At 38.1% G+C, this 25060-nt stretch overlaps 4 protein-coding genes across 11 annotated transcripts; 2 read left to right on the forward strand and 2 right to left on the reverse strand.

Annotated features, from left to right (window-relative positions):
• Positions 1-174: 174 nt before the first annotated feature.
• Positions 175-8084, forward strand: LOC120000079 (F-box/LRR-repeat protein At3g58900-like). Its single transcript, XM_038847953.1, has 5 exons — positions 175-327; positions 5808-5889; positions 6026-6868; positions 6982-7128; positions 7619-8084. The coding sequence occupies exons 2-5, from the start codon at positions 5821-5823 to the stop codon at positions 7826-7828; spliced, it is 1269 nt and encodes a 422-aa protein (XP_038703881.1). The 5' UTR covers positions 175-327; positions 5808-5820; the 3' UTR covers positions 7829-8084.
• Positions 8085-14836: 6752 nt separating this feature from the next.
• LOC119999879 (formin-like protein 3) lies at positions 14837-19381 on the reverse strand. Its single transcript, XM_038847668.1, has 6 exons — positions 18725-19381; positions 17553-18246; positions 16996-17461; positions 16697-16896; positions 16048-16283; positions 14837-15841 (listed from the first exon to the last, which is right to left on the reverse strand). Exons 1-6 carry the CDS (start codon positions 18851-18853, stop codon positions 14978-14980), a joined length of 2589 nt encoding a protein of 862 aa, XP_038703596.1. The 5' UTR covers positions 18854-19381; the 3' UTR covers positions 14837-14977.
• A 485-nt stretch (positions 19382-19866) lies between these two features.
• LOC119999756 (agamous-like MADS-box protein AGL66) lies at positions 19867-23180 on the reverse strand. 6 transcript variants are annotated; one of them, XM_038847488.1, is made up of 13 exons: positions 23031-23180; positions 22904-22946; positions 21990-22220; positions 21559-21753; positions 21425-21478; positions 21293-21311; positions 21136-21197; positions 20990-20996; positions 20824-20885; positions 20577-20676; positions 20448-20498; positions 20302-20360; positions 19867-20197 (listed from the first exon to the last, which is right to left on the reverse strand). In XM_038847488.1, exons 3-13 carry the CDS (start codon positions 21992-21994, stop codon positions 20068-20070), a joined length of 744 nt encoding a protein of 247 aa, XP_038703416.1. In that variant the 5' UTR covers positions 21995-22220; positions 22904-22946; positions 23031-23180; the 3' UTR covers positions 19867-20067. The 6 variants fall into 6 exon arrangements, with proteins under 6 accessions (XP_038703416.1, XP_038703420.1, XP_038703418.1 ...); XM_038847492.1 differs by having other exon boundaries at positions 22119-22220; positions 23031-23179; XM_038847490.1 differs by lacking the exon at positions 21990-22220 and having other exon boundaries at positions 23031-23179.
• A 262-nt stretch (positions 23181-23442) lies between these two features.
• On the forward strand, positions 23443-24595 carry LOC119999572 (pentatricopeptide repeat-containing protein At1g71490-like). Of its 3 annotated transcripts, none has more exons than XM_038847228.1 (3): positions 23445-23723; positions 23885-24084; positions 24300-24595. In XM_038847228.1, the coding sequence occupies exons 1-3, from the start codon at positions 23713-23715 to the stop codon at positions 24350-24352; spliced, it is 264 nt and encodes an 87-aa protein (XP_038703156.1). In that variant the 5' UTR covers positions 23445-23712; the 3' UTR covers positions 24353-24595. The 3 variants fall into 3 exon arrangements, with proteins under 3 accessions (XP_038703152.1, XP_038703156.1, XP_038703155.1); XM_038847227.1 differs by having other exon boundaries at positions 23911-24084; XM_038847224.1 differs by having other exon boundaries at positions 23443-24084.
• Positions 24596-25060: the final 465 nt, after the last annotated feature.

A 25060-nucleotide genomic window follows, 5' to 3' on the forward strand; every position in this document is an offset into this window, starting at 1 on the left:
GTCCCATGAATTTTAATTTTTTTCTCTTTTTTTTTTGTACACGCTGGTCCTAATAAATATACAATTTTGTATATATAAACGTTTAAGGAAAAAAATAATAAAATAATGGCCTGGCATGGGCAAAAATGTCATTTGATCATAACCTACTAAGTACTAACAGAACGGTCAGGTTTCCTCAATCTCGAACTGACATTGGGATTCCAAGGCAGGAAGAAGACTGTGAGAGGTCGAACTGATATTAGAATTGAAAGGCAAGAACAAGACTTTAAGAGGGATTCTGGTTGGAGATAGGTCATACAGTTCTCCCTATGAATCCAGACTGTATTGGTAAGTACTATTTCTCAGTTTCTCTCCTTCTCGTGTCTAAAGCAACGTTTTATCCGAAGCACATCAGTTTTTGGTTTATTTTTTGCAAATCTAGAGCGGAAAACCTTTCAGATAATCCAATCTTATTGACTATTTAGAATTTTTAGGACTCTTTTCAATTGCACACAGAGTGTACTCAGTTAACCTTGGTATGTATTAAGGCTGAGATCGAGTATCTGTTGAGATGAGTCAAGTATAGAAACAGTTTTTTAATGTACTGTGTTGACTAGTTTGGTTTGATTAGTTTAGTAAAATACTTTTCTGGTTGTGTCATGTGATGTAATCCTTTGAAAGGCTGTGATTTAGCCACGTGTATGGCTTGATTATTGTTTCTAGAAGTGTCTAGGTGTCTCAGTTTTACAAAAAAAACTCTCTTCTTGTACTGTTGAAGAGTGAACCTCTCCGTAGAAGAAAAAGAAGATCTTTTTTGCTGAGTTTTTCTCTTGTCTTTGGCCGAGTGTCTGCAAGTTTGAGTTCTTTACAGTTTTTATTCTACTTGGTTGCTGGTGGTTGCTGGTCTTGAAGTTGTTAAAGTAGTTGAAGCTGTTACAGAAGGTTAGTTTGTAGTTTGTTCATTGTTAGCAGTGTTTCTAGTCAGTAAACTCAGTTGCAGACCTTGTAAGTTGTTGATCTTAGTCTCACTACTTGTCTTCATATTACAACATTGGTATCGAAGCTTTTGTTTCTTAACGGCCTGTGGTTAGTTGTTGATTAAAATTAAGGCTTCTGTGAAAGTTCATGGCAACCAACAAGGTTAATCTACCACCACCACCTGTTTTCTCAGGTGAAAATTATGATTTTTGGGCTGTGAGAATGAGAGCTTACCTCATGGCTCAAGATATGTGGAAAATTGTTGAAGAGGGGCATGAATTGGAGCCACCAGATAACGCTACAGTTGCTCAGATGAAGCAGTTTACTGAAAGTCAGATTAAAAACTTTCAAGCTCTCACCTTTATACACACTGCAGTCCATGAGAGTATTTTTCCAAGGATTGTAGGTGCATCAACAGCCAAGGCTGCTTGGGATACTTTGCAAGAGGAGTTTCAAGGTAGTGTAAGAGTGAGGCAACAGAGATTGCTCACTTTGAAGAGAGAGTTTGAAATGTTAAAAATGAGGGATGATGAGGCTGTGAAGGAGTATTCCTCAAAGCTGCAGGAACTAGTAAACCAAATGAAGATCTATGGTGAAGATGTGAAAGATCAAAAAGTGGTTGAGAAGATTCTCATTAGTTTGCCTGAAAGATTTGAAGCCAAAATATCAGCAATAGAGGAGTCTTGTGATCTCTCTAAACTGACAATTTCTGAGTTGTGCAGCAAGTTACAGGCTCATGAACAAAGAACCCATTTCAGAAATGAAGGCACTGTGGAAGGGGCTTTTCAGGCCAAACAGAAAGGAAAGCCATCTTTCTCTTCTGGAAAAGATGGTAAGAAGCAGATTACTTGGAAGGGAAGTAAGAGCAAGCAATGTGACAGTTCATCTAAATCAGGTGATAGTTCATCCAAACCAAGTGAGCCTGACAAAAGAATTACTTATCCTCCATGTCCTCATTGTAAAAAAACTAATCACTCAGAAAGCAAGTGTTGGGTTAAGTATGGAAAGCCACAGATTCAGTGCAGAAACTGTAAGAGGATGGGGCATGTAGAGAGGGTTTGTAAATTCAAGCAAAATCATAATCAGTCATCAAATTTTTCTACACAGCAGGTTCATTTTTCAAATGAACAGAAGGAAGATAATAATCATCTGTTTATGGCATTAGATGCTTCACAGCAGCAAGAAAAGAATGTTTGGCTAGTGGACAGTGGCTGCACTTCACATATGACAAAGGATGTTGGTTTATTTACAGCATTGGACAGGAATGTCAGAACCAAAGTGAAGCTTGGAAATGGAGAGATAGTGCAGGCAGAGGGCAAAGGCACAATTTCAGTAAACACGAAGAAAGGTATGAAGACAATATCAGATGTGCTCTATATTCCTGTTTTGAAACAAAATTTGCTTAGTGTCCCTCAATTGATGAAGAAAGGTTATAGTTTGAATTTCAAAGGAGAGATATGTGCAATTTTTAATTCTTCTGGCTGTGAGATTGCAAGAGTGAAGATGGTGGAGAATTCCTTTCCTTTGAATTTCAATGTAGTCAATCATTGTGCATTCAGCTTGAAGGAGGATTACACTTGGCTTTGGCACAGGAGGTATGGCCATTACAACTTGAACTCTCTGAAATTTATGAAAGATAAAGATATGGTGAGAGATATGCCTGAAATTCAGTTAAGTGATGATATATGCGAAGCATGTCAGTATGGGAAGATGCATAGGCAGTCATTCCCTTCTATTTCATCATGGAGAGCAAAAGAGAAGTTAGAGTTGATCCACACTGATTTGTGTGGACCAATGAGTCTTCCATCCTTGTCACAGAATAAGTATTTTGTGTTGTTCATAGATGATTTCACACGAATGACTTGGGTCTATTTTCTCAGTGAAAAGTCTCAAGTGTTTTCAGTGTTTAAGAAGTTCAAAGTTATGGTGGAGTCTCAGTGTGGTATGCAAATCAAGACCATTAGGTCAGATAATGGCAAGGAGTATACTTCCAAGGCCTTTGAAGCATTCTGTGAAGAGATGGGGATTGATCACCATTTGACTGTTCCTTATTCACCTCAGCAAAATGGGGTTTCAGAGAGAAAGAATAGAACAGTGGTTGAGATGGCCAAGTGTATGTTAGCAGAAAAGAAGCTTCCAAAGAAGTTCTGGGCAGAAGCTGTGTATACAGCTGTTTACCTGCTCAATAGACTGCCAACAAGGTCACTTGAAGGGAAAACTCCCATTGAAGCATGGCTAGGAGTCAAGCCAACTGCCAAGCACTTGAAAGTGTTTGGTTCTGTTTGTTATATGCATGTACCAGAAGTCAAAAGAACTAAATTGGATCAGAAGGCAGAGTTGGGAATTCTTCTTGGCTATGCTGCAAAGTCTAAAGGCTATAGAGTTTATAGTCTTCAATCTAATCAGATTTCTGTAAGCAGAGATTTGATAGTGGATGAAGCTGCATATTGGAATTGGGAAGAGAAAAGAGTTGAAAAAGCTACCTTGAATTTTCAGCAGCAAGCAGATGTTGGCAGGTCTAATGAAATGAAAAATTCAGTTGTGGCAGATCATGATGAGTCAGATGATGAGTCTCTTCCAAGGAAAATAAAGTCTCTGGCAGAAGTCTATGAAAAGTGTAATGCAGCATTGGAAGAGCCTTCAAATTTCTCTGAGGCAGTTCAGCATGAAGAATGAAGACTTGCAATGCAGGAGGAGCTTGATGCAATTAATAGAAACAATACTTGGGAGCTTGTTGAAAAACCAGAGAATAGGAAGGTGATTGGGGTCAAATGGATATTCAGAACAAAACTGAATCCAGATGGCTCGGTACACAAGTATAAAGCAAGGCTTGTGGTGAAGGGATATTCTCAGCAAGCTGGAGTTGATTATGTTGATACTTTTGCTCCAGTTGCAAGATTTGATACTGTTAGAATGTTGATTGCATTGGCAGCTTATTTTGGCTGGAAAATATACCATTTGGATGTCAAATCTGCATTTCTAAATGGTGTATTAGAAGAAGAGATATTTGTTGATCAACCTGAAGGTTTTCAGATTGCTGAGAGAGAAAACATGGTTTACAGACTCAAGAAAGCCTTATATGGTCTAAAGCAGGCTCCAAGGGCCTGGTATGGGAGAATTGATTCATTTCTTCTCCAGCAAGGGTTCAGAAGAAGTGAGAATGAACCTACTCTCTATTTGAAGTCTGGTAGTGAGTTCTTAATGGTGTCTCTCTATGTAGATGATTTTTTAGTGACTGGAAGCAATCAAAAATCTGTTGAGGAGTTTAAGAAACAGATGGAGTATGAATTTGAGATGTCTGATCTTGGTTTGATGAATTACTTTCTTGGAATAGAAGTGCATCAGAGTGAGAAAGGCATTTTCCTTTCTCAAAGGAAATATGCCCTTGATCTGTTGAAAAAGTTCAAAATGGAGAAGTGTAAGTCAGTTGTGACTCCTCTGGTGTTGAATGAGAAATTATCTGTTGATGATGGAGAAGCCAGGGCAGATGCAAGTTCTTATAGGAGTTTGGTGGGTAGTTTGCTGTATTTAACAGCAACTAGACCTGATCTCATGTTTTCTACAAGTTTGCTTTCCAGATTTATGAGCAATCCAAGTCAGAAACACTATGGAGTTGCTAAAAGAGTGTTGAGATATTTGAGAGGCACATTTGATTATGGCATATGGTATCTAAGAGGCGTAGGAGGAGTTCTAGAAGGTTATGTTGATAGTGATTGGGCTGGTAGCCTACCTGACTTCAAGAGCACTACTGGGTTTGTGTTTTCTTTTGGTTCAGGTGTTGTGTCATGGAACTCCAAGAAGCAAGATGTGGTAGCGCAGTCCACAACAGAAGCAGAATATGTGGCTGCTGCAACTGCTTCAAATCATTGTATATGGCTCAGGAAAATTCTTACTGATTTGGGGTTCTTATTGGAAGGAGCTACTGTCATTGGTTGTGATAACCAGTCTGCTATAGCCATAGCAGACAATCCTGTTCACCATGGCAGGACAAAGCATATGAATGTAAAGTTTCATTCCGTGAGAGAAGCACAGAAAAATGGAGAGGTGAAGCTGGAATTTTGTAGGTCTGATGAAAATCTGGCAGACATATTTACTAAAGCCTTACCAAGGAGCAAATTTGAAGTGTTCAGATCAAAGCTGGGAGTTTCTACACTTGAGCTCAAGGAGGAGAATGTTGAGATGAGTCAAGTATAGAAACAGTTTTTTAATGTACTGTGTTGACTAGTTTGGTTTGATTAGTTTAGTAAAATACTTTTCTGGTTGTGTCATGTGATGTAATCCTTTGAAAGGCTGTGATTTAGCCACGTGTATGGCTTGATTATTGTTTCTAGAAGTGTCTAGGTGTCTCAGTTTTACAAAAAAAACTCTCTTCTTGTACTGTTGAAGAGTGAACCTCTCCGTAGAAGAAAAAGAAGATCTTTTTTGCTGAGTTTTTCTCTTGTCTTTGGCCGAGTGTCTGCAAGTTTGAGTTCTTTACAGTTTTTATTCTACTTGGTTGCTGGTGGTTGCTGGTCTTGAAGTTGTTAAAGTAGTTGAAGCTGTTACAGAAGGTTAGTTTGTAGTTTGTTCATTGTTAGCAGTGTTTCTAGTCAGTAAACTCAGTTGCAGACCTTGTAAGTTGTTGATCTTAGTCTCACTACTTGTCTTCATATTACAACAGTATCAATTTTCTGCTAGCCAATTAAAACCTCTTTGGCCTCTTTTAATTTTCCGCCGTCAAAAGCTAAAAGCTTTTTGACATCTCTCTATTTTTAGCCCAATTCTAGCAGTTTTGTGTGTTTATTATTGGCTGCCTAATCTTTATTGTTGTTCAATCTTATCGACGGTTCTTTGCTTCTGATTTGTTTCAGCTATATACAAGACATGTTTAAGCTTATTATGATGGGACGGTGCACATCTATCTATGCTAAAAAACATAATATAAAACAGAAGGTAGGTACCATGTCTCTGCTTCTTACTGCTTTAATTTGTTTGTTGAATTCATCTTCCGAGTGCCATTATATACATGGTTTTGCTGATTTAATGCTGTCTTAATTTTTCCCTTCTTTGTTATTTAATGTTGATTGAGAAAACGCGAGAGATTGACATGGGGGAGGACAGGATAAGTCAATTACCAGATGAAGTTCTTGTGTCCATTCTTTCTTTCCTGACCATGAAAGAAGCAGCAAGAACGAGTGTCATTGCCTGTCGTTGGCGTGAAGTGTGGACTTCTATTCCCAGCTTGGATTTTGATGCTTCAGAGACTTTAAATTCCTTATGGGAACAAGAAGAAGGGCTAAACCCATATGAGGAAAAGCGAAAATATGTCAAATGGGTAAATAATGTTTTGGATGCATATCAGGGGAACTTTATTGATGAGTTTCGAGTCAGATTTGATTTGGATGCAAAGTACACATCCCATATTGATAGATGGTTTAACTTTGCACTTGAAAAGAAAGTTAAACGACTTGTCATGGACTTTCGGGGCCTTTTTGGTTTCCATCAGCCCGAGAATAATGTTTGTGCCATCCCTCTACTCTCTAGCCCTGTTTTGCATACTGCTGGGTTCCCTGATTGCAGATTTCTGAGAATCCTCAAGCTTAAATATTTAGACTCTACTTGCCTCTATCTTGAACGATTAGTCATAGAAGGTTCTAATTCTCTTACTGATCTAAATGTGGTTGGTCAATCACTTTGCTTGAAGCACTTGAAAATAAAATTTTGCAAACGTCTAAAGAGCGTATATCTCTCCGCATCAAGTCTCTTGTCCTTCAAGTATCATGATACGAGGATGATTGGAATCGCTTTTGCAAATGTTCCAAATCTTGTTGAAGTATTTTTTGGGGGGCTATATTCTCTTCGTAAACTTCATCCGCTTCTAAATTATCTATCTCAACTAGAGACACTTGTACTATCTATTCGCCTACCCAAGGTTAGCATGTCAAACTATGTTTTGTTATATTTTCTCTCCACCCCCCTCTTTCTCCTCCTCCTTCTCTTGATCAGGTCGGATCAAGATTTATGCGTGTCTATGTTGTTCTTTAGGAAACAATTGGACTTATCGAGTTTCCTGTGTTGCCACACCTCAAGAATTTGAGACTGAACAAAGTTTTTGCGGCAGATGATAACAGTCTTCTTGGTTTTACTCCGTTGATAAAAGCAGCTCCTTCCTTGTGTAGACTTTTACTGGAGGTAATGTTCTTGCTTTACCCTCTTCATGAAATACTCAATAATTGTAATGGTATAGTCTAATGAACCTTATTCTTTTTGATTCCTATAAGCCTAATTTATTTTATTTTATTTTTCTAATTCTATCATTCGTTTGAAGTTGATCATTATAAAAATTGCTATAGCTGTACATTGTCCTGAACTTCAATTAAGTTTAGCAATATAATGATTAATTGAAGGGAATTCATCCGTATGGAATACATGGCATATATAGAGGACGAAAATCTAATTGCATCAGTAGTAAGTTGTCTCTCCAAATGTCTTCAAGGAGATGGTTTTTCCTATTTCTAGACCAACTTAAATATGTTGCTTACTTAGCACATTGCTTGCCTTGAATTATGAATTGTTGTCATACACCATCATGTGCATACACTTTTACAGACTGTATTATTTTAGTGTTTTTCTTCTTGAATTGTGAAGATCGAACATAACTCAGTTTGCCTTTTGCTTGCAGTTATTTTGGTTTGAGCCTGAAGGTTATTTACTCAGTAGACCAAAAGGACTCCCAGAATGTCATCAATGTCTTAAAGTGGTGGAAATTGTTGGCTTTGTGGGGAAGACTAATGACATGGAATTTGTCATGTATTTTATTGAGCATGCCCCTATGCTTGAAAAAATTATACTTCATCCTGAAAAAACCAAAATCATTAAGATGTTACTCTGACCCGGTGTGCATAACAAGGAAACAATCTGGTAGAGAGGCTGCAATGCTACTCGATTCTAAATTCTCTCTTGGAGACAAGTTAGTTCTGCTTGATTTTTGAGTTCAATGTCGCTCTGTATTCATTCTCGGCCGATTCATTAATTAATACTATTTGATTATTTTGGCTTTGATGCTATGTTCGTTTGCCAAATACTCATTTTCGGATTTATATTCTTGGTATTCCTTGAAACAAACTATCATTTGTATAGTCTAAAAATGTTCAATAAGCAAATTCCAAACTTTTTTGGACACAATATTTTCTAGCTGTTCCTTCAATAAAGCCTAATGCTGAACAGATATTTCTATTTCTATTATATATAAAGTTCTCCTGTGATGAAGTATGAAGTGGTGTGTTTCCAACAAGATTAACGAGTCGCAAATATTATGTTTATCAAAGTCAATTGGGATGCAGCAATCAATTCACATGAAGGAGGTCTGTCTGGTTTTGGTGGTGTTTTTCGAGATGGTAAAGGTGATGTTATGGCGTCGAGTACTTTCGCGAGAAGGGTATTATTGGATCCTACCTTGGCTGAAGCAAAAGTTGCCCTTCAAGCAGTCTGTTTTATCTTTGAATTTGGGGTTTCGAAACATTGTGTTGGAAGGAGATTCTTCAATAATCGTAAACACCATCAGAGGCGGGGAGGTGCAGTTTATGGCTTGGTATTCAGTTATCTTGGAGATCAAACGATTATTGTCCCATTTTACTGAGTCGTCAGTGTTACATGTGAGCATAAATTTTAATGCAGTGGCCCATAGATTAGCAAAGTTATCCTCCAGGAGCCTGGATTTATTGTATGGATGGAGGAAGTTCCGGTTGGTATGGTTGAATTAACCGATAATGATCGAAGGCTATGACTGCATGTGCAAGAAGGGAGAGTCCTAAGAGGTACCACACCAAACAAACAAAGTTATGCACAGTCGACTTCAAACAAACGAAGTTGTACTTCTATACTAGCACCATGCTAATAGCTCCTATGCTAACGCCTACTCAGGTTATACAAAGGTTCAAACAAACGAAGTTGTGCATATTGCAGCTTCAAACAAACGAAGTTGTGCACATTAAATTTCAAATAAATGAAGTTATGCCCTGCCAACTTCAAACAAACGAAGTTGTGCCTTGCCGACTTTAAATAAACGAAGTTGTGCCTCATTATACACGCCTCTCCAGGCTACATATTATATACGCCTCTTCAAGCTACATATCCTGCATACGCCTCTTCAGGCTATCTATGTTATACATGCCTTTTCAAGTTACTTTTACTTAACCATCTCTTGTTTTATGCAGGAACACACCGCGAACTACTCTCCAAGATGAAGTCGTCTTTATACTTAGAGAGTGGGGGACAATTGTAGTTACCAAAAATCATGTGGCCCCACTGGGTCAGATAACGACAAACCCAAGCTGGACTACCCAAGTCCACGGGCCTAACCAATACATTTAGACCCACACTAAGGCCTACTCTGAGGCCCACGTGCAACCTTCGAGGCATTGTCTAGTGACAGTACCGTCACACAAAGTAGGGCTGTGCAAATGAAACCGAAAACCGGACCAAAACCGGTAACCGGACCGGTCGGTCCGGTTTGGATTGGTTAGTTGACCGAGTTTGGTCAAACGGTTTCAAAAACCGAAACCAACCGAGTTAAGTTGGTCCGGATATGGTTTGGAATTTTTGTAACCACCGGTTAACCGGACCGGACCGGTATCTATAATATATAATATTTAATACTATATTGTCTTTAAATATGGACCATTGATATATAATATATAATTACTAATGCTATGTACCATTAGATTAAGTGATTAACTATGAAATATTAATATAATATATATCATTTCGAGATTTTTGTTTTAAGATTTGTTTACAAAATGGATATTTTACAAAAAACCATAACCGGACCGAAACAAAACCGGTTAGTCGGTTAACCGTAGTAATGGGTTTTGATGGTTTTGGATTGGTTTTGGTTTCAGAAAATACAAATCCGTAATTTCCGGATCGGTTACGGTTTGGCCTCCACGGTCCGATTAACCGGACCGTGCACAGCCCTAACACAAAGCATGTCTGACACCATCTCTGACTCTAACGGCTAATATCTTCCTTTATACTTGTTTTAGTGTATTCACAATAACTTTCCCTTAGACATGAACTATGTCTCGAAGTGTCTTTATTGTATTAGCGCCCGCACGATGGCGCCGCCATAGCAAAGACGTTGGGACACCTAAACGCCAACTCATTGTATGATCATTCCCCAAGAAAGCATTATCCAATCCTGTTCATACCTACAATTCGTGGACATGACAGGTACAGATCCCCAATTATGACCTTCTACCATACAATTATCCATGCATTAAATTGTAGCCCACAATACTATCCATACCCCGATCGACACTTGTCATAGTCACTTCATATGTCCAAACATCCTTATCCTACTTTTTGTCTATCAACCCTGACACCATCGAGATACTTGACTTTCATACTCTTACACCACGTAGTCCCATCCAATAGGGTACAAGTGGACAACACAACTTTCGAGGTCAATCCACGCTTTCATATAAAGTTAGAAACCCAAACTCTTCGACCCATCACTAGAGATACTCAGACAAACACTTGAACCAGATTGGGGGGTGCCAGTCGTAGAGGCTTCGACGATCAAGTCATACCCGCTTCTAAACTATTTATCTCAACTAAAGACACTTATACTATCTGATGACCCACCTGAGGTTAGCATGTCAAACAATGTTTTGTTAGGTTGTGTTTGGTATCACTTCCAAAGATTTTGAAAACAAAAATAAAAAACAAAAACATAAAACATAAAATTGAAATTTGTTTGGTTGAACACTTAAAACTGAAAACAAAAACTGAAAGCATAAAACTGAAAAAAAAAGAGTATGTTTATGCTTTTATTTTCATAATAATGGAATATATCCACACCACTATATTTTTTATAATTTTGAAAACATCAGCAGAAAGAAAAAAAAAGATAAGAATTAAAACAATAACCCAAAGTATATTTTATCATTGTCTTCATATCTCTATGCAATTTGCAATCTGAAATCTTAAAGAAAGTGCAATCTATAATAAGTGTAACTAATTCTGTTTCCAAAACTTTTAAAAACCTTTTTTTCTTGTTTTCAAAAATTTTGAAAACCTGTTTTTGGTTTTCATAAAAACCAAAACAGAAAATACAAACAAACAATATTTTTTGTTTTTATTTTCTATTTTTTGAAAACTAAAACAAAAAACAAAAAAACAAAATTGATACCAAACAGACCCTAAGAGTATCTTTTCCAACAAGATTAACGAAGTTAAAATAGGATAAAGTACGGGGTATGTCAAGGAATTGACACACACTTAGAGAAATGTCAACCAGCACTGAAAAAACAAAGAGCAGCAAATGCAGCTACAACCAATCTTATTTACTAGTCATAAATCTGCCATCCAACAAGATCATAACATCCTCGAAACTTCTTCGCTCCGCAAGTCTTAATAATCTCCTACAATAGGAATATAAATGAAATGAAATAAGTGGAGAGTGAACTTCAAATTTAAATAACAATACTAACACCACGAATCAAAACCGTAATATAGAAAAAAAAGAAAAACTAGCCAATGTGGCACATCATTAACATAATTATAAAGAATAAAAAAAGGCAAGAAGTATCAATTGAAGACAGTTTAGAGTTTAAAGCCACAAACCTGAGTGCTCATCAGAAGCAAATTCCTCCTCCGGCACTGGCGGCAACTCGCCCTCTCCCTCTCCCACTATCCCTTCCTTCCCTGAAACGCCGGAGGACTCACCTTCATTCCCACCCAAAAATTTATGCAAATTAGACAAACCCAAAAATTTGAATCATGATAGGGCAAAAGACTGTCGGGTAAATGTATAGAGTGCGTTGGTCATTCCCTTATCCCACATCGGATAGGTGAGAGTAAGTGAAGTGCTTTATATGGGTGGGCAATCCTCAACCTTGCAAGTCGGTTTTCAAGGGGTGAGTTAGGCCCACTCCATCTACCAAATGATGGAGTGGGCCTAACTCACCCCTTGAAAACCGGCCTACAAGGTTGAGGATTGCCTACCCATATAAAACACTTCACTTGCTCCCACCTATCCGAAGTGGGATAAGGAAATGACAAGCGCATTGCATCAATTCCCTCTCTCCCCAAAGAACACGTGTCCCACGTGTGGCACCCCACCCCGTGGACCCACATGCACCCACACAGTTAGCATGGAGTGGGCCTAACTCACCCCTTGAAAATCGACTTGCACCCCACCCCGTGGACCCACATGCACCCACACCGTTAACATGGAGTGGGCCTAACTCACCCCTTGAAAATCGGCTTACAAAGTTGAGGATTGTCCACCCATATAAAGCACTTCACTTGCTTCCACCTACCCGATGTGGGATAAGATAATGACTAGCGCACTGCATCACTTACCCCCAAGCAGAAAGGTTGTTTCTATGACTTTCAACACTCAAGAGAGTACACAAGAACCCTCTCTTCTATTTCATGGAAACCACTGCAAAGTTTGACATGCGAGAATATTTATTCCCCTTGCTTTTCCCTCAACTGTCCTTCCATCTTTCTAAAATCCAATCCTCACAATTCCCTCCGATTTTCAATCAAAGTAAATGTATATGCAACCACAATCTCTTTTCGTTCTCCACCATCGTTCATATCCTATCTCGTGCCCACCTCAAGACTTAATGTTTGTTGGGTATTTTGGTAGCCGTAGTGGAAGGTGTGGCTGGATCATCTTCTTTTCAAGGAAAGGTAATTGGTTCTGTTTGGTAGAGCGGATAGTTTAATTTTCAATGTTAGCAAAAATGCTGTAGAAAAAATGCTGAGCTTAAAACTGTAAAATATGCTGTGAGGTGTTTGGTGAATTAAAAGTTAATGCTAACGGAAAAACTATTGAAATAATATTAGTTTTTTATTCTTGTATTAAAATTAATCTAATAAATATAATTCTTATTAAAATTAATTTAAAGTATTAATTAATAAATATTTTAATTATTAATTAATAAAATATTAATATTTCTTTATTTTAAGTATTAAAACTGTTAAAATATTTTATAGTATTAAAACTGTTAAAAATAATTTTAAGTATTAAAATTATATTTAAGATAATAAATATAATTTATTATTAAAATTAATTATAAATTGTTTTTATATCAAAACTGAAATTAATATTTTAAATATTAATAAAAGAGTAAAAGAAATTAATGTTGTAAATATTAATAAATGTTATCATTTGTAAGACCCACATTATTAAAAAATAATAACATCTAATCATGATGTGGGGTCACATCATTAAAAAACAAAAAAAAAAGAAGGGAAGCGTTTAACCTCCTGCTATGAAAAGAGTTTCTTTTCCTGCAGCGGATCCGTTGGTACTTAGCCAGCGGATCCGCTCCACCTAACAGGCAGAATCTCGTATAATGACATGAGGACTTAAAAGAAGAGAGATGAGAGTTTTATCGTTTTTGACATCAACGGCCCCAATTGGAGGGCACACACGATGGGCTATGAGCTCAATGTTAGAGCGTGCCCAAACAATTGTATTGTTGTGTTTGTGCTGGGAGGATTCTCAAGTCTCAATCACATGTCTAGTTCAATAGGCTTGTCGACGCATGCCATTGAGATGTGGATTACCAAAGACATATTAGCGGACAAACTTATTTTATTCCAAGCATGGTTTGAAACAAAACTTATGTCATTAGGATAGATGACGCAGTTCAAATGAGAACCAATGCAGATTTGTTGGAACTATTTCATGTTTTTTATTAATTATTTTCACACGTTAATTTAATAAATAGTCATATAAGGACTTTTACTCTTGTAAAACATGTTTTATATATTTACAAAAGCATAAAATATAAAATTACAATTAAGTATATAATATGACAAATATATACGTTCTCTCGATTATTTGACGGACGAAATGCACTATGTAGACTCCATTACTTCTTTCTTCCACAGTGCATACTCCGTTACTTCTTTCCGCTAAACAAACAAAGACGGCTGCTCATTTTAATTTGTGAGACTTGACATAATTTCAGTGTTTCATTTATGTTTTTTTGTTGTTAATTTTAATTTGTGAGACTTGACAAACCATGAACAGATTAAACCAAATGTTTCAAATAATCACCGATTGAAAGGCAAACAAATCACCAGTTGTAAGATAGAAAAAGCAGCTTCCATGGGTAATTCTGCATGATGTGGTTTTGTAATTATGCTATTTTTGCATGATTTATGAACTGTCTTTTTTGAGCGTTTAATGCGTGGAACAAATAAACGAAGGCATACCTATAGCTGGTGCTGGAGTGTGTTGGCTCCAACGGCTCGACTTGAAACTTTATGAAGATATTTATACTTCTTTTCACATACGGAAATATGAAATTCAAGCTCATGTGACAAGTCAAGGTTCCGAAAGGATTACCATTACTAACGCATGTAGAACCTCATTTACTCTGAAATTTAGACAAAAATGGAATTGTGGCGTTGGGATCATGGATAGAGACGGGCGATATTTTAGTAGGTAAATTAACGGCTCATATGACAAAAGAGTCATCGTATGCCCCTGAAAAGAGGTTATTACGAGCCATACTGGCATTCAGGTGTCGAGTTCAAAGGAAACTTGTCTAAAACTCCTTACAGGTGGTGACAGTTGAAATCTCACATCTTTGACCCGTTGACCGTTAACCAACCTTGATACGCTGGTAACCTAGGTTGATTTGGGGCTTCCGTGGGCTCACCTAAGGGCTTAGCGAGCTGGGTTTTTTTTGTGGACTTTGGACCCAACTGATAATCCTGTCAAATGTTACTGGGTTACCCATGGCCCAGCCCACAATAATTTTGAAGTTTAAGTGAGGCATTACGCGCCCACCCAAATATGATGTTCATTTCGTATGCGCTTCCAATTATCACAAGTTGCATTTTTACAAAAAGCATTGTAGGATAACTCCCAAGGAAATCAATCACTACATGGACTACAATGAAATCTACAATATGCAATGCGATGTACAAGAGACTCTTTCCTTTACCCCGTAAAAAGAAAAAGCTGTATTTTTCAGAGTCAAATGTTCGGTGCTCCTATTTCAAATAAAAGTTAAGGAGATGTGACCTCATCATCTGAACTTGAGTAATCCATCCGCCTGTCTGCAATGCGATGACGAAAATCTGAGGGCGGTGGACGATTATCTGGAGAAGCTGTTGCAGATGCTGATGTTGAGAGAGCCTCTTTCCTAAAAGCTCTCATTGGCTTTGCCGTTGCGTCGTCTTTAACCTCTTTACATATCTTATCCACCATCGTCAAGAATTCACGTACAATTGTGAACAAACGCAAACCTTCATCCTTTCCTGCATGTCCGTGGAAGTAGTCCGCAGTGCTCTTGACCAGACTCGTTATCCTCTTTTCTTCTTCTGATAGCCATGAGATATCAAACTCTGTCCTTTCCACGAAACTAACAAGCGCACGGTGGAATTCGCTATCTTCTTCTGAATTCGTCTTCTCTATGTCCAGGAATTCTCTGGTTTTTATCAGTGATTTTTTAAGTTTTGACACTGTAGCTGCTGTGACATCAAGATCTATAGCTGCTGCCTTTTTGACATCTTCGAGCTCGGTGCTTAAACCCGAAACCACCTCAAGACCAAGGCAGCGATAGCGTTCTGCTGATTCAGGGGAAGAATCATCGACAAAGTCCTCTGTCCTCACACTGGAGAAGCTGGAGCTGGCTTTTGCTTTGCGGATGGCCTTAATGCCTTCAGAACGGATGATCTCCTGAACTACAAAGTGCAAGAGTGTAGTTTTACCATCAATTCCCTTTACATCAGAGAGTTTCAATAGTGTGTCAAGCTTAAATGCCTGTGCACCACCACGATAGGTGCCATCATTCATGCGGTTGCCTGTTTTAAGAACGGCTTCTAATAGCTTCAGGAAAAGCCTGTTGTTTCTAAGTTTGTTGCAAGCTACCTGTAAAAAAAAAAAGAATAATTACAAACTAACGAAGAATATGGTCCGACTTCTCTAAAATAACTTGAAATAGAGGCCATCAGAAATAGATTCAACCATTTCATAAACCATCAAGCTGCCATCAGAGGCCCAGACCTCATCCTAGGAGGATAAATCTACAATTTATTCAGCATTGAGTAAATCAATCTGCATGTTCAATGTCTCACCTCGAGAGTTTCATAGGATTCTTTGAGAATAGAAACTTCCTCAGGAAGTGAACACATAAACAGCAATGACTCTACTCTTTTGAAAGCAAATGGGATTTCAACCAAAACTTTGAGGAACCGCTCTGCTGGACCAAGTTGAGAAACATCTCCAGCAAATAACCTAAGTTTTAGTTCCTCTTCTTGTGTTGGAGCCATTTTCAATAGAGTTTGGAGAAGCTCCACTGGAAGCTCGTTACCTGTATTCAAAATAACAAACAGATGCCAAGTTAACTACCAACAAAATCCAGAATTACTCGAGCTCTATCGTATGCCAGCGAAATGATACAGTTTTACATCTTGAGCTGCACAAAAAAGGTAAAGTCCCCTTCATTTTTTAGAGCATATAACTATCCAAGGTAGGGCCACATTATTTGGACCATCCCAGCGGAAGACTCATTCAGTTATTCAAAGCTTCTTTTGTGAAGTTATTTTTCCACTAATTCCTCAATGTGTTAGGTTAGTCTTCAACATATTCCCCTCAGGACAGCCATTGGCTGATGGCTACGGAGTGTATCATCCAACTAAACTCCTGGGGTTGTGAACAAGTGATATTGCATCCCTAATTGCATACTGGCTTATGACAATGGAAGATAAAGAGAGAGGGGATTACCTTCTTGAAGTGCATCAATAACTTCTTCAGTAGTCACACCCAGTGCTTTTAGAAGAATGGACAGATTTTGTGCTTTTCTGGGGTCGATAATCTTAATATACTGGATTGAATGGTCTTGAGATGACGACTCTCTCTTGCGGTCATTTTTGCCTCTGTCTGCATTATAACCGAATAGAGTCTCTATCAACTCTTCGTTGAACCTGTAAAATTTGTAGCATGATTTTCGGTTCAGTACGGGGGTTAAAATATTATTCACAAAAAAAGAGAGGCTAAACTCAAGGTAGATTTTTTTGTCTTACTGGAAAGACCCAGCTTTGATTTCGTGCCAGACCATTGATTGATCAGGATTTGCTAGAACCTTATCCCAGAAGAATGGCTTCAACTTTGCCTTCTGTGACCCTGATTCAATATCATCTTCTCCCTGAGCAGAACCACTGCTTCCTTGACGGTGTGGCCCAAGAGGGGAAGGCTGACCTTTGCCAGGCATGCCTTTTGGGGGGACAGGTGGAAGGCGAGCTTTTGGTGGAGGTGGACGGGGAGCAGGTGGCGGAGGCGGTGGCCCGGGAGGTGGAGGGGCTGATTGTCCAGGGGGAGGTTTTAGATGAAGAACTGAAGCAGTCTCTGATGATGGTACCACAGGCAGTGAGGAATCATGATTCTCAGTCTTTACGGAAAGGTCACTAATAAAAGTAGTCTTTCCACTAATTGAATTTAAGCCAAGTTCTTTACTGGAGCTTCCTAAACTTAGGGACTTCTGGGATGAACCTGGAAGATCAAACAGATTTTACATGTGAAATGATTAAAAATGATGATTGTGATGAGTCATAGACAATATGAAACTACAAGAAATGCATGCCTGAGTAATCACTTAAGCTCAGAAGAGGCCGGTCATCTCTTCGTCCTCTAGGGCCAACTTTGTTGCTTCTCCCCCTAATGCAGCAACAGATCAATGCAACGATAAGAAATGTCCCTGCTGCAGTTACAACAACAGCAACAATAGTTTCCGACTCAATATTGTCATAATTTTTCTTTGAATGATTTGGATTCACAGGTGGCATAGGTGGTGAATGTTTCCGAGCTGCATGAGGTGGGGGTGAATCTATTACAATATTTTCTCCTTCTGGTGAGAAATGAAATGGTTGTTTATTTGGAGATTTGGAACTCGCAGGTGATGGATCATGATTTGATGCTGCCACAGAAATGATTGGAGCTTGAGTTGGTGAACGAGTTGGAGCTATCTGATGACGAGACTCACCAGCAAGATATCTTCTAGGAACACTTGAACAATCAAAAATCAACTCAATACACTTGATAAAACAGTGCCTATACACAGCCTCTTGACGAGAAACGTCAAAGAGAAGAATTTTCTCTTTCAAGCAATCGACAACTCTTTCTTTCATTTGGGGAGGCAAAACACTGACAGCTCTTTGTATTTTCCTTCTTGGAAACCAGTCACCGGTAGCTTCTTTAAGAAAATAGAGATTAAGATCTCCATGAGTTCCCTTCTTGCCCCTCATTTCTTTCCTGCAATGGACCCATTCCTGCTCTGCCTGTCATTAGAATGTCCTGATAAATTTCAGTGGTAATCGTTTAACACAATTTGCAACGGTCCGCAGTTGTGAAACTATTTTATTATCAAAATAAAAAGAATTATGAAACGATCACTTTGTTCATTGTTCCTGCTGCCATCTCTAAAGCTGGTTCATTTATCATATCATGGAAGCATTTATCAGGCGGACATTCTTTTCTATCCAAATCATATACCTATAAGCTGCACAACCCACCTTCAACAACTCAAAGCTTAAATTTTTTTGTCTCTTTGGGGGCTATTTTTAACCAACATTTCTGCATCCCAGCTGCCAACGCTTCTTACACCATATTAACATCAATTTCTCTTTAGAAAAAGAACACTATCCACAATTATTGAAAAAATGCACATGAATCTAAAGCTTTAGCAATTGAAATTCTGCAAATATCAATAATGCCGATGAAAAGGAAACATGTAAGGGGGTGAATGGAAAACCATACCATGTTTGTATTCGTCTCAGGGGACCCCTGGCGCATTAACGTTCTCCTGTTGCCTTCTGCACGCCCTGTAGCCAACGCACAAAGGAGAATCACGAAAACAGTGGCAAAACCAATTCTTTTCAATTCCATGTCTTCGAAAAACCCTCTACGCGTCTTATTCTTCTCATTTCATCGGATATCAAGAAATCGCCCAAACATGTAACTACCCAGTTTTCAAGGTAATGTAATTTTTTCTTCTCTAAAGAACAAAATGCCAATGCCACTCCCAGTTTGAGAATGACCCAACAATTTTCCTCCTCTTTTTGACGTCTCTCAATCCAATCCAATCAGAAATTCGAGACTAAAACGTGACGATGAATTCCCGACAACAACAATGTAATATGTTGAAGGTTGGGTTCAGAATCTAAACCCAGACGACGTGAAACACAGTGAATGTTGAACGCCAAGCTATGATCCAATTGTATCAAATACAAATCATATTTCGAAAAAAAATTCACAGTAGGGATAAAAAAATGTATTTATTCGAAATTGTATGTAAGATATTTCAGAGGGATCATTCGAAAATTGCTTGTTTTTCTGGGGATGAAAGAGAGACAGGAAGACGTGAGGAGAACAATGTGGGACACCCGTGAAATCGTTTGTTTTATCTGTTTCTGTGGAGTGGTGTCCCAACAACACAATTGGAAATTTTCACATAATCAGCATTTTATATATATTTCTTTGGATGCCTAATCCTATTATTACTGGGCCTGATCATGGGCCTGGCCCTATCCAACTAAAATCTTGTCATTTCCTCCTTTCTTTTTCTTTTTTTTTTAAATATTGAAAATTCATTAAATTAAAAAAAAGTACGGTAAAATTAATAAGTGATTTAAATTTCGATAATTAATTAACTAAAAATTTATTCCTGATCCCATTTTCATATCATTTTAATTGTAAAGCAACTTTTTTTTTTTTGACAACCGCAAATTGTCCCTGGAAAGAGTGGGAGGTGAAGGAAAAAAGAGATCACAGAAGAGAACAAATTGACAAAAAAGAGTAACTAAGTGAGACTCTAATGGACATTTATGACGAAATCCACAGCTTTAACTTCTCAAACAAGAGGTGTATTGTAGTAATAATCAGGATTACTGACAATCCTCTGAAAAAACTAAAATTCTTCACAATATATGACAAAGGCAAGGTTTACATAAACTCAGGTAGGCAGTAGCAATTTCCATATAACAACATATTCGGTTTTTCATAGCAAATTACTAAAGAAGTCACAGGCCTTCCTTCAGTCTTTTCTTTCTACAGGTATCTTCAGCATAAAAGTCCCGCAGGAGCACTTGGGCTTTTAGATGTTAAGTCATTGATGTGTAGCCCCAACTTTGGAGGTTCCAGTGCTTTTGTTCTTTTAAGAAGTCAATGCTTAAGTGAGGACCAATCAGCGGGGATGCATCTTCATTCCGAACTTCAACTCTCGATGAATTCCTACACATAGACAGCAGCATGATTCACTAACACTAAACAGCACTCATTGTTCATCCAATCAACCCAAAAAACTCAAATGTTAAAGAAGATTTCGAGGCCAATACCTCAAACTGCTAGCATTTGCAACACCTATATCTGCATATTTGACATTGTTGTGCAGTACCTGCACGTTTTGAAACATTCCAAATGCAGCAACACGTTCAAAACAAATTCCAATTACTAGTAGTAATTGTTTTTTTCTAGCTAGTACCTTAATAGTCTCATGCTCTTGTGGAGCTTCGGCAGCATTGAGCAATTTTTCCTGTCAATGAGAAAGTTGGTTAAGTAAGGACTTCAGTAAGATGAAGTAACGAATAGAGGGGAGTATAAATGTGCTCACTTTTAGTTGTTCTACACGTTGAATAGCCTTAACAAGGGTTTGCTTGAGTGCCTGGACATCATGAAATGAGGTGATGCTATCTGCATCCAGATTATAAGACCTGTGATCGAAGAATAACATCAAATGTTTCTATTTTCATGAGCTATCAGATCAATGATAATATTCTGGGCATCTAAATCCAAATTTTAAGTTCAATCTAGCAGAAAATAAGAAATATTTACACAAGGAAAAAAATGAAAATGTTGACCTCATCTTTTCTTGTGCCTTGAGTTTTTGCTGGTTTAGCTCTTGTAGCTCTTCTTCAAGATCCTATGACCCAAACAGAGATCACCTAGTTTACTTATGGGGAACCATGTTACATATCCTAAGCTTTTCTTGCAAGAATTCCTTTAGGAACATTCATCAAACATTACCTTCATCCTGGTGGACATGCCATCGACAAGCAGCGAACCATCCCAATTAAAAAATGGTAATCAGAAGAAAATCAATCAGAATAAAAAAGCACAAATAAGTCTGTCTGAGCTGCTATGGCAGCAGAGGGGGAAAGAAAGAAACAAACTTCGATATCTTGTCCAGAATTTTGTCTTCACAGTTCAAATGCATGAGCCTCTGGATCAAATACTGAAATCACAAATACATACAGAAATTTATCAGGATATAAGATATACACAGATTTATCAACATTGAGAAAGACAGAGAGAGAGTTTGGTGTTTACCTCTTCATTTTCAACACATCTTTAAGAGCAAAACAAAAACCAGTTAGTAGCTTCTAAGCACTAAGCACTAAACAACAGAAGTATGCATTGATTTAAATAAGAAGAAATATACACAGATAAAATCAAACATACCCTCCTCGTAAATCAGTAGGACACCCAATGTAACGAAGAAAGAGATCCTCAATCCTAGAAGAACCATATTGAAAAGCATCATCAGTTTACACACGCTTAGATAACAAACATACAGATCATGATCAAAAAACAACCTTCCATTGCTAGCAAAACTGGTTAATCTACCAGTAGGAGAAAACATCAACAGGCCAATATCTGCATCACATAAGATTGACAATTCAGAGGCCTTCTTGACCATCCCATCTCTACGCTTTGAGTACCGTATCACACGACCCGAATGATCATCAATTTTCTTCATCGGGAGCTTCTTGCGACCCATGGCTATTTCTCTGAAGACATGGAGCAACAGACTGAATTTTCAGGACATGCAAAGGGGGATAAGAAGTCTTACCAAAATGCCAATTGTCCAAATTTGCTAGAGAGAATCACTGGAGGATTGATTTTCATTGAAGACTTTCTGGGAAAGTTGTTGATATTCTTGAATTAAATGCTATAAAACCTTAAAATAATTTCATATTTATTTCATACCAAAAAAAGCAGTTCTTAGATTTGGCAGCTATTGTACCTCATATGAAGTGGGGTGAAAGAAAGAGATTTGTAGCCATAGAAGGACTTAAGGTCATCTGAATCAAATGATCTACCAGAGAAACTTTATCCTTCACTATCAGAAGGTTGCATAATAGTGAAATTCAACCTTCAAACAAAATATATTAGTGGCAAAACAAGTGGCTCTGCACCCCATAGGTAGGCATTTGGCTTCTCAAATGTTAACTTCACCACCTAAGATCAATGTCCTCTTTTCCGGAAAAAAAAAGAATAAAGTTAGCAATAGTGTTTAAGTATGTTAACTCATACTATCATTCTAGAGGTTGATATTTTAGTAATAACAGTTCAAATCTTCTACTCATGACTAGCCATGAGAAAAAAAAATGGCACACATATGACTCTCCCTGACACTCCCGATACCCTCATTGGCACGAACCAAATCAAGCAGTGGCGCGAACCTGAGTTTGATTTTCCGTTATTTCAGCGCTAAATGTCAACGGCTATCCCTTTTTTTCTTTCTAAATCTATCTGTTTTTAACATCAAGAATTGGCAATAATTTTCAAGCATTATGCCTCTATCACTATGTACCTCTCACCAAAAATTTTAAAGCTATGGCAGCCAAAAGCAGTAAGGTGCACATTTACAAATCAAAGTTTCTCCATCTGAACTTTTTACTCCTATTGGATTGCCAAAACATGTAGTTTGAGTTTTTTCTTTTCAGCTTTCAATCGGCAATCTCAACCTTCTGTATAGAAATTGAATTGATTTTTCAAAATTTCTGATAAAAACCACAACAATCTGTTCGCTGTTGAATGGTTTATGCCAAGAATTCTTTCCCCCTGACATTCATCCGCCATTTATGGATCAAATCAAAAGCAGGTCCCTACGAATATCAACAAAAAATAAATAGATGCTATGGTAATCTTGCGTACCAGTGATCAGCGCAAACTCGGAGGTGGATATCCTCGATGGGAACTGCATTAAAACGAAAAACAAGATTAGGAGAACTCAACCCTCATTAAGGACCGTCAAGAAATTAAATATTTAAAAAATGACTACGGGTTCAAAACACGAAATTCACGAGCTGCGATTCGTCCTAAATGCTTTGCAATGAATGAGGCCATCGTTACACGGTTAAGAACTATCAGGTCACGAGCGACGGGACGGGAAGAAACGCCGATGAATTTATTTGAATTTTCCGGAATTATCCGGAATTCAGTCTCTCGTTTTCTTCGATCTTTTATACCATGTCAAAACGTAACTATCCCGGTATGTAGCCCAATGGCAGACCGCACATCTATTAACTTAGATGTAAGTGGTTCGATGCCCGGTAATCCCAAAAGAAGCTTCCATGTAATTTTTTAATGACTAGTGTTTTTTTTTTTTTTTGTATGACTTTTGTATGTCAACTGAAATACCTGCCACTACTCTTCAAGCATTGCAGGCGTTCAAATCTCTCCTTCAAAAATGGCGCTATCTCAAACTTCTCAAATCTCACAACCCAACTCTCCTCAAAATATCTCCCTACACGGCTACACCGACGCTACCAAGACCCCTTAACCGAACAATGTCTAGGGCATCCACTGCTCCCCTCACTTAGTGTGGATCCCTGTTGCAATCGCTCATCAATTCGAAATTCCTCAAGCAAGGCAATCAACTCCATGCCCACATTACCTTTTGTGGAACTCTCTGCCAGAACCAAACTTGTTGCCTTCTACACAGTTAGATTGCGGCCAAATGAATGCGGCTCAGGTAATCTTTGGTGGGATTTTGCTGAAGAATTCATTCTTGTGGAATTTTATGATCAGAGGCTATGCCTATATTGCGTTCCTTTTAATGTCTATTGTCTTATATCGCAAGATGCTGTCTTTTGGACGAAAGGCAGATAATTTTACATGTCCTTTTGTTCTTAGGGCGTGTGGTGATTCTTTGGCTGCAGAAATCGGGAGAAAATTTCATGGTGAGATAGTGGTTACTGGGTTTGAGTGGAAATATATGCGTGTAATTCGCTTCTGGCCATGTACTCGAAGTTTGCGGACATGGTGTCACAGCAAGGAAGTGTTTGATAAAATGCTTGAGAGGGATTTGACGTCTTGGAATACAATGATTTTGGGTATGTAAAAATTAGTAACCCACAAGAGGCTTTGGTGGTTTTCGGCATCATGGCCAAATCCGGACTGCCAGCATATGGCACGACTTTGCTTGGTCTAATGTCTGCTTGCGCAAAACTAGCTGCACTGAAGCAAGGGAAATCAATTCATGGCTACGTTGTAAAAAATAGTCTCTTATTGACATGTATTGTAACTGTAATTCCATTATTGATGCCAGGAGATTATTTGAAGAGGCAACACTTAAAGATACTGTGTCATGGAATTCCGTGATTTCCGATTATGCGAGGAATGGAGATGCTTTTGAAAGCCTCAGACTTTTCTACCTCATGGTTTTGGACAAAGCAGAGACCGATCAAGTAACTTTCACAGCTGTCCTTGGGGCTTGTCATTAGATCACTGCCTTGCAATTTGGCATGTCTGTTCACTCATTTCTTATTAAGAAACGGTTTGGTGCAAACACTATTGTAGGAACTGCACTTACTGACGTGTATTCAAAATGTTGAAGTTTTGCTTGCTCACATTATGTTTTGACAAATTGCCATTGCTTTTGATTTCTTGGAGTGCTGTGATTTCAGTATATGGGATGCATGGGACGGGGAGAGAAGCTATTTCCTGTTTTGATGAAATGCTAACCAACAATATTCTCCCAGATGACTGTTTTATTAGTTGGAGATAGAATGCATCCTCAGATGGAGAGGATTTGAAACAGTGATTCAGAGAACCTGGATAGATAAATCCAGTGCTTCATAATGTTGAAGATGAGATTAATGAAAAGATTCTTTGGGATCATAGTGAAAGATTGGCCATTGCTTTTGCTCATATCAACACAGCTTCAGGGACCATTATTAGGATCACTAAGAACCTTCGAGTGTGCAGGGATTGCCATACGGTAACTGAATTCATTTCTAAGATCATGTATAGAGAAATTATTATGTGGGATATTCGTAGATTTTACCATTTTAAAGATGGAATAGCCTC

This window comes from Tripterygium wilfordii, chromosome 6 (genome assembly GCF_013401445.1).
Source record: "Tripterygium wilfordii isolate XIE 37 chromosome 6, ASM1340144v1, whole genome shotgun sequence".
NCBI lineage: Eukaryota > Viridiplantae > Streptophyta > Magnoliopsida > Celastrales > Celastraceae > Tripterygium > Tripterygium wilfordii.

Bases quoted from the DNA above. Each gene is read 5' to 3' on its own strand.
- LOC120000079 (XM_038847953.1), top strand. From the start codon at position 5,821: ATGTTTAAGCTTATTATGATGGGACGGTGCACATCTATCTATGCTAAA. The intron at 5,890-6,025 runs GTAGGTACCATG...ATGTTGATTGAG, and splicing joins AACATAATATAAAACAGAAG to AAAACGCGAGAGATTGACAT. The intron at 6,869-6,981 runs GTTAGCATGTCA...GTTGTTCTTTAG, and splicing joins TATCTATTCGCCTACCCAAG to GAAACAATTGGACTTATCGA.
- LOC119999879 (XM_038847668.1), bottom strand. From the start codon at position 18,853: ATGGAATTGAAAAGAATTGGTTTTGCCACTGTTTTCGTGATTCTCCTT. The intron at 18,247-18,724 runs GTATGGTTTTCC...TTCTAATGACAG, and splicing joins CTGAGACGAATACAAACATG to GCAGAGCAGGAATGGGTCCA. The intron at 17,462-17,552 runs GCATGCATTTCT...TTGATCTTCCAG, and splicing joins GAGCTTAAGTGATTACTCAG to GTTCATCCCAGAAGTCCCTA.
- LOC119999756 (XM_038847487.1), bottom strand. From the start codon at position 23,095: ATGGCCTCATTCATTGCAAAGCATTTAGGACGAATCGCAGCTC. The intron at 21,479-21,558 runs GTTGTTTTTTGA...TGGTTCTTCTAG, and splicing joins AGTTTTGCTAGCAATGGAAG to GATTGAGGATCTCTTTCTTC. The intron at 20,361-20,447 runs GTACTAGCTAGA...CAAAACGTGCAG, and splicing joins AAGAGCATGAGACTATTAAG to GTACTGCACAACAATGTCAA.
- LOC119999572 (XM_038847224.1), top strand. From the start codon at position 23,709: ATGAATGCGGCTCAGGTAATCTTTGGTGGGATTTTGCTGAAGAATTCA. The intron at 24,085-24,299 runs GTATGTAAAAAT...TATTGATGCCAG, and splicing joins TTGGAATACAATGATTTTGG to GAGATTATTTGAAGAGGCAA.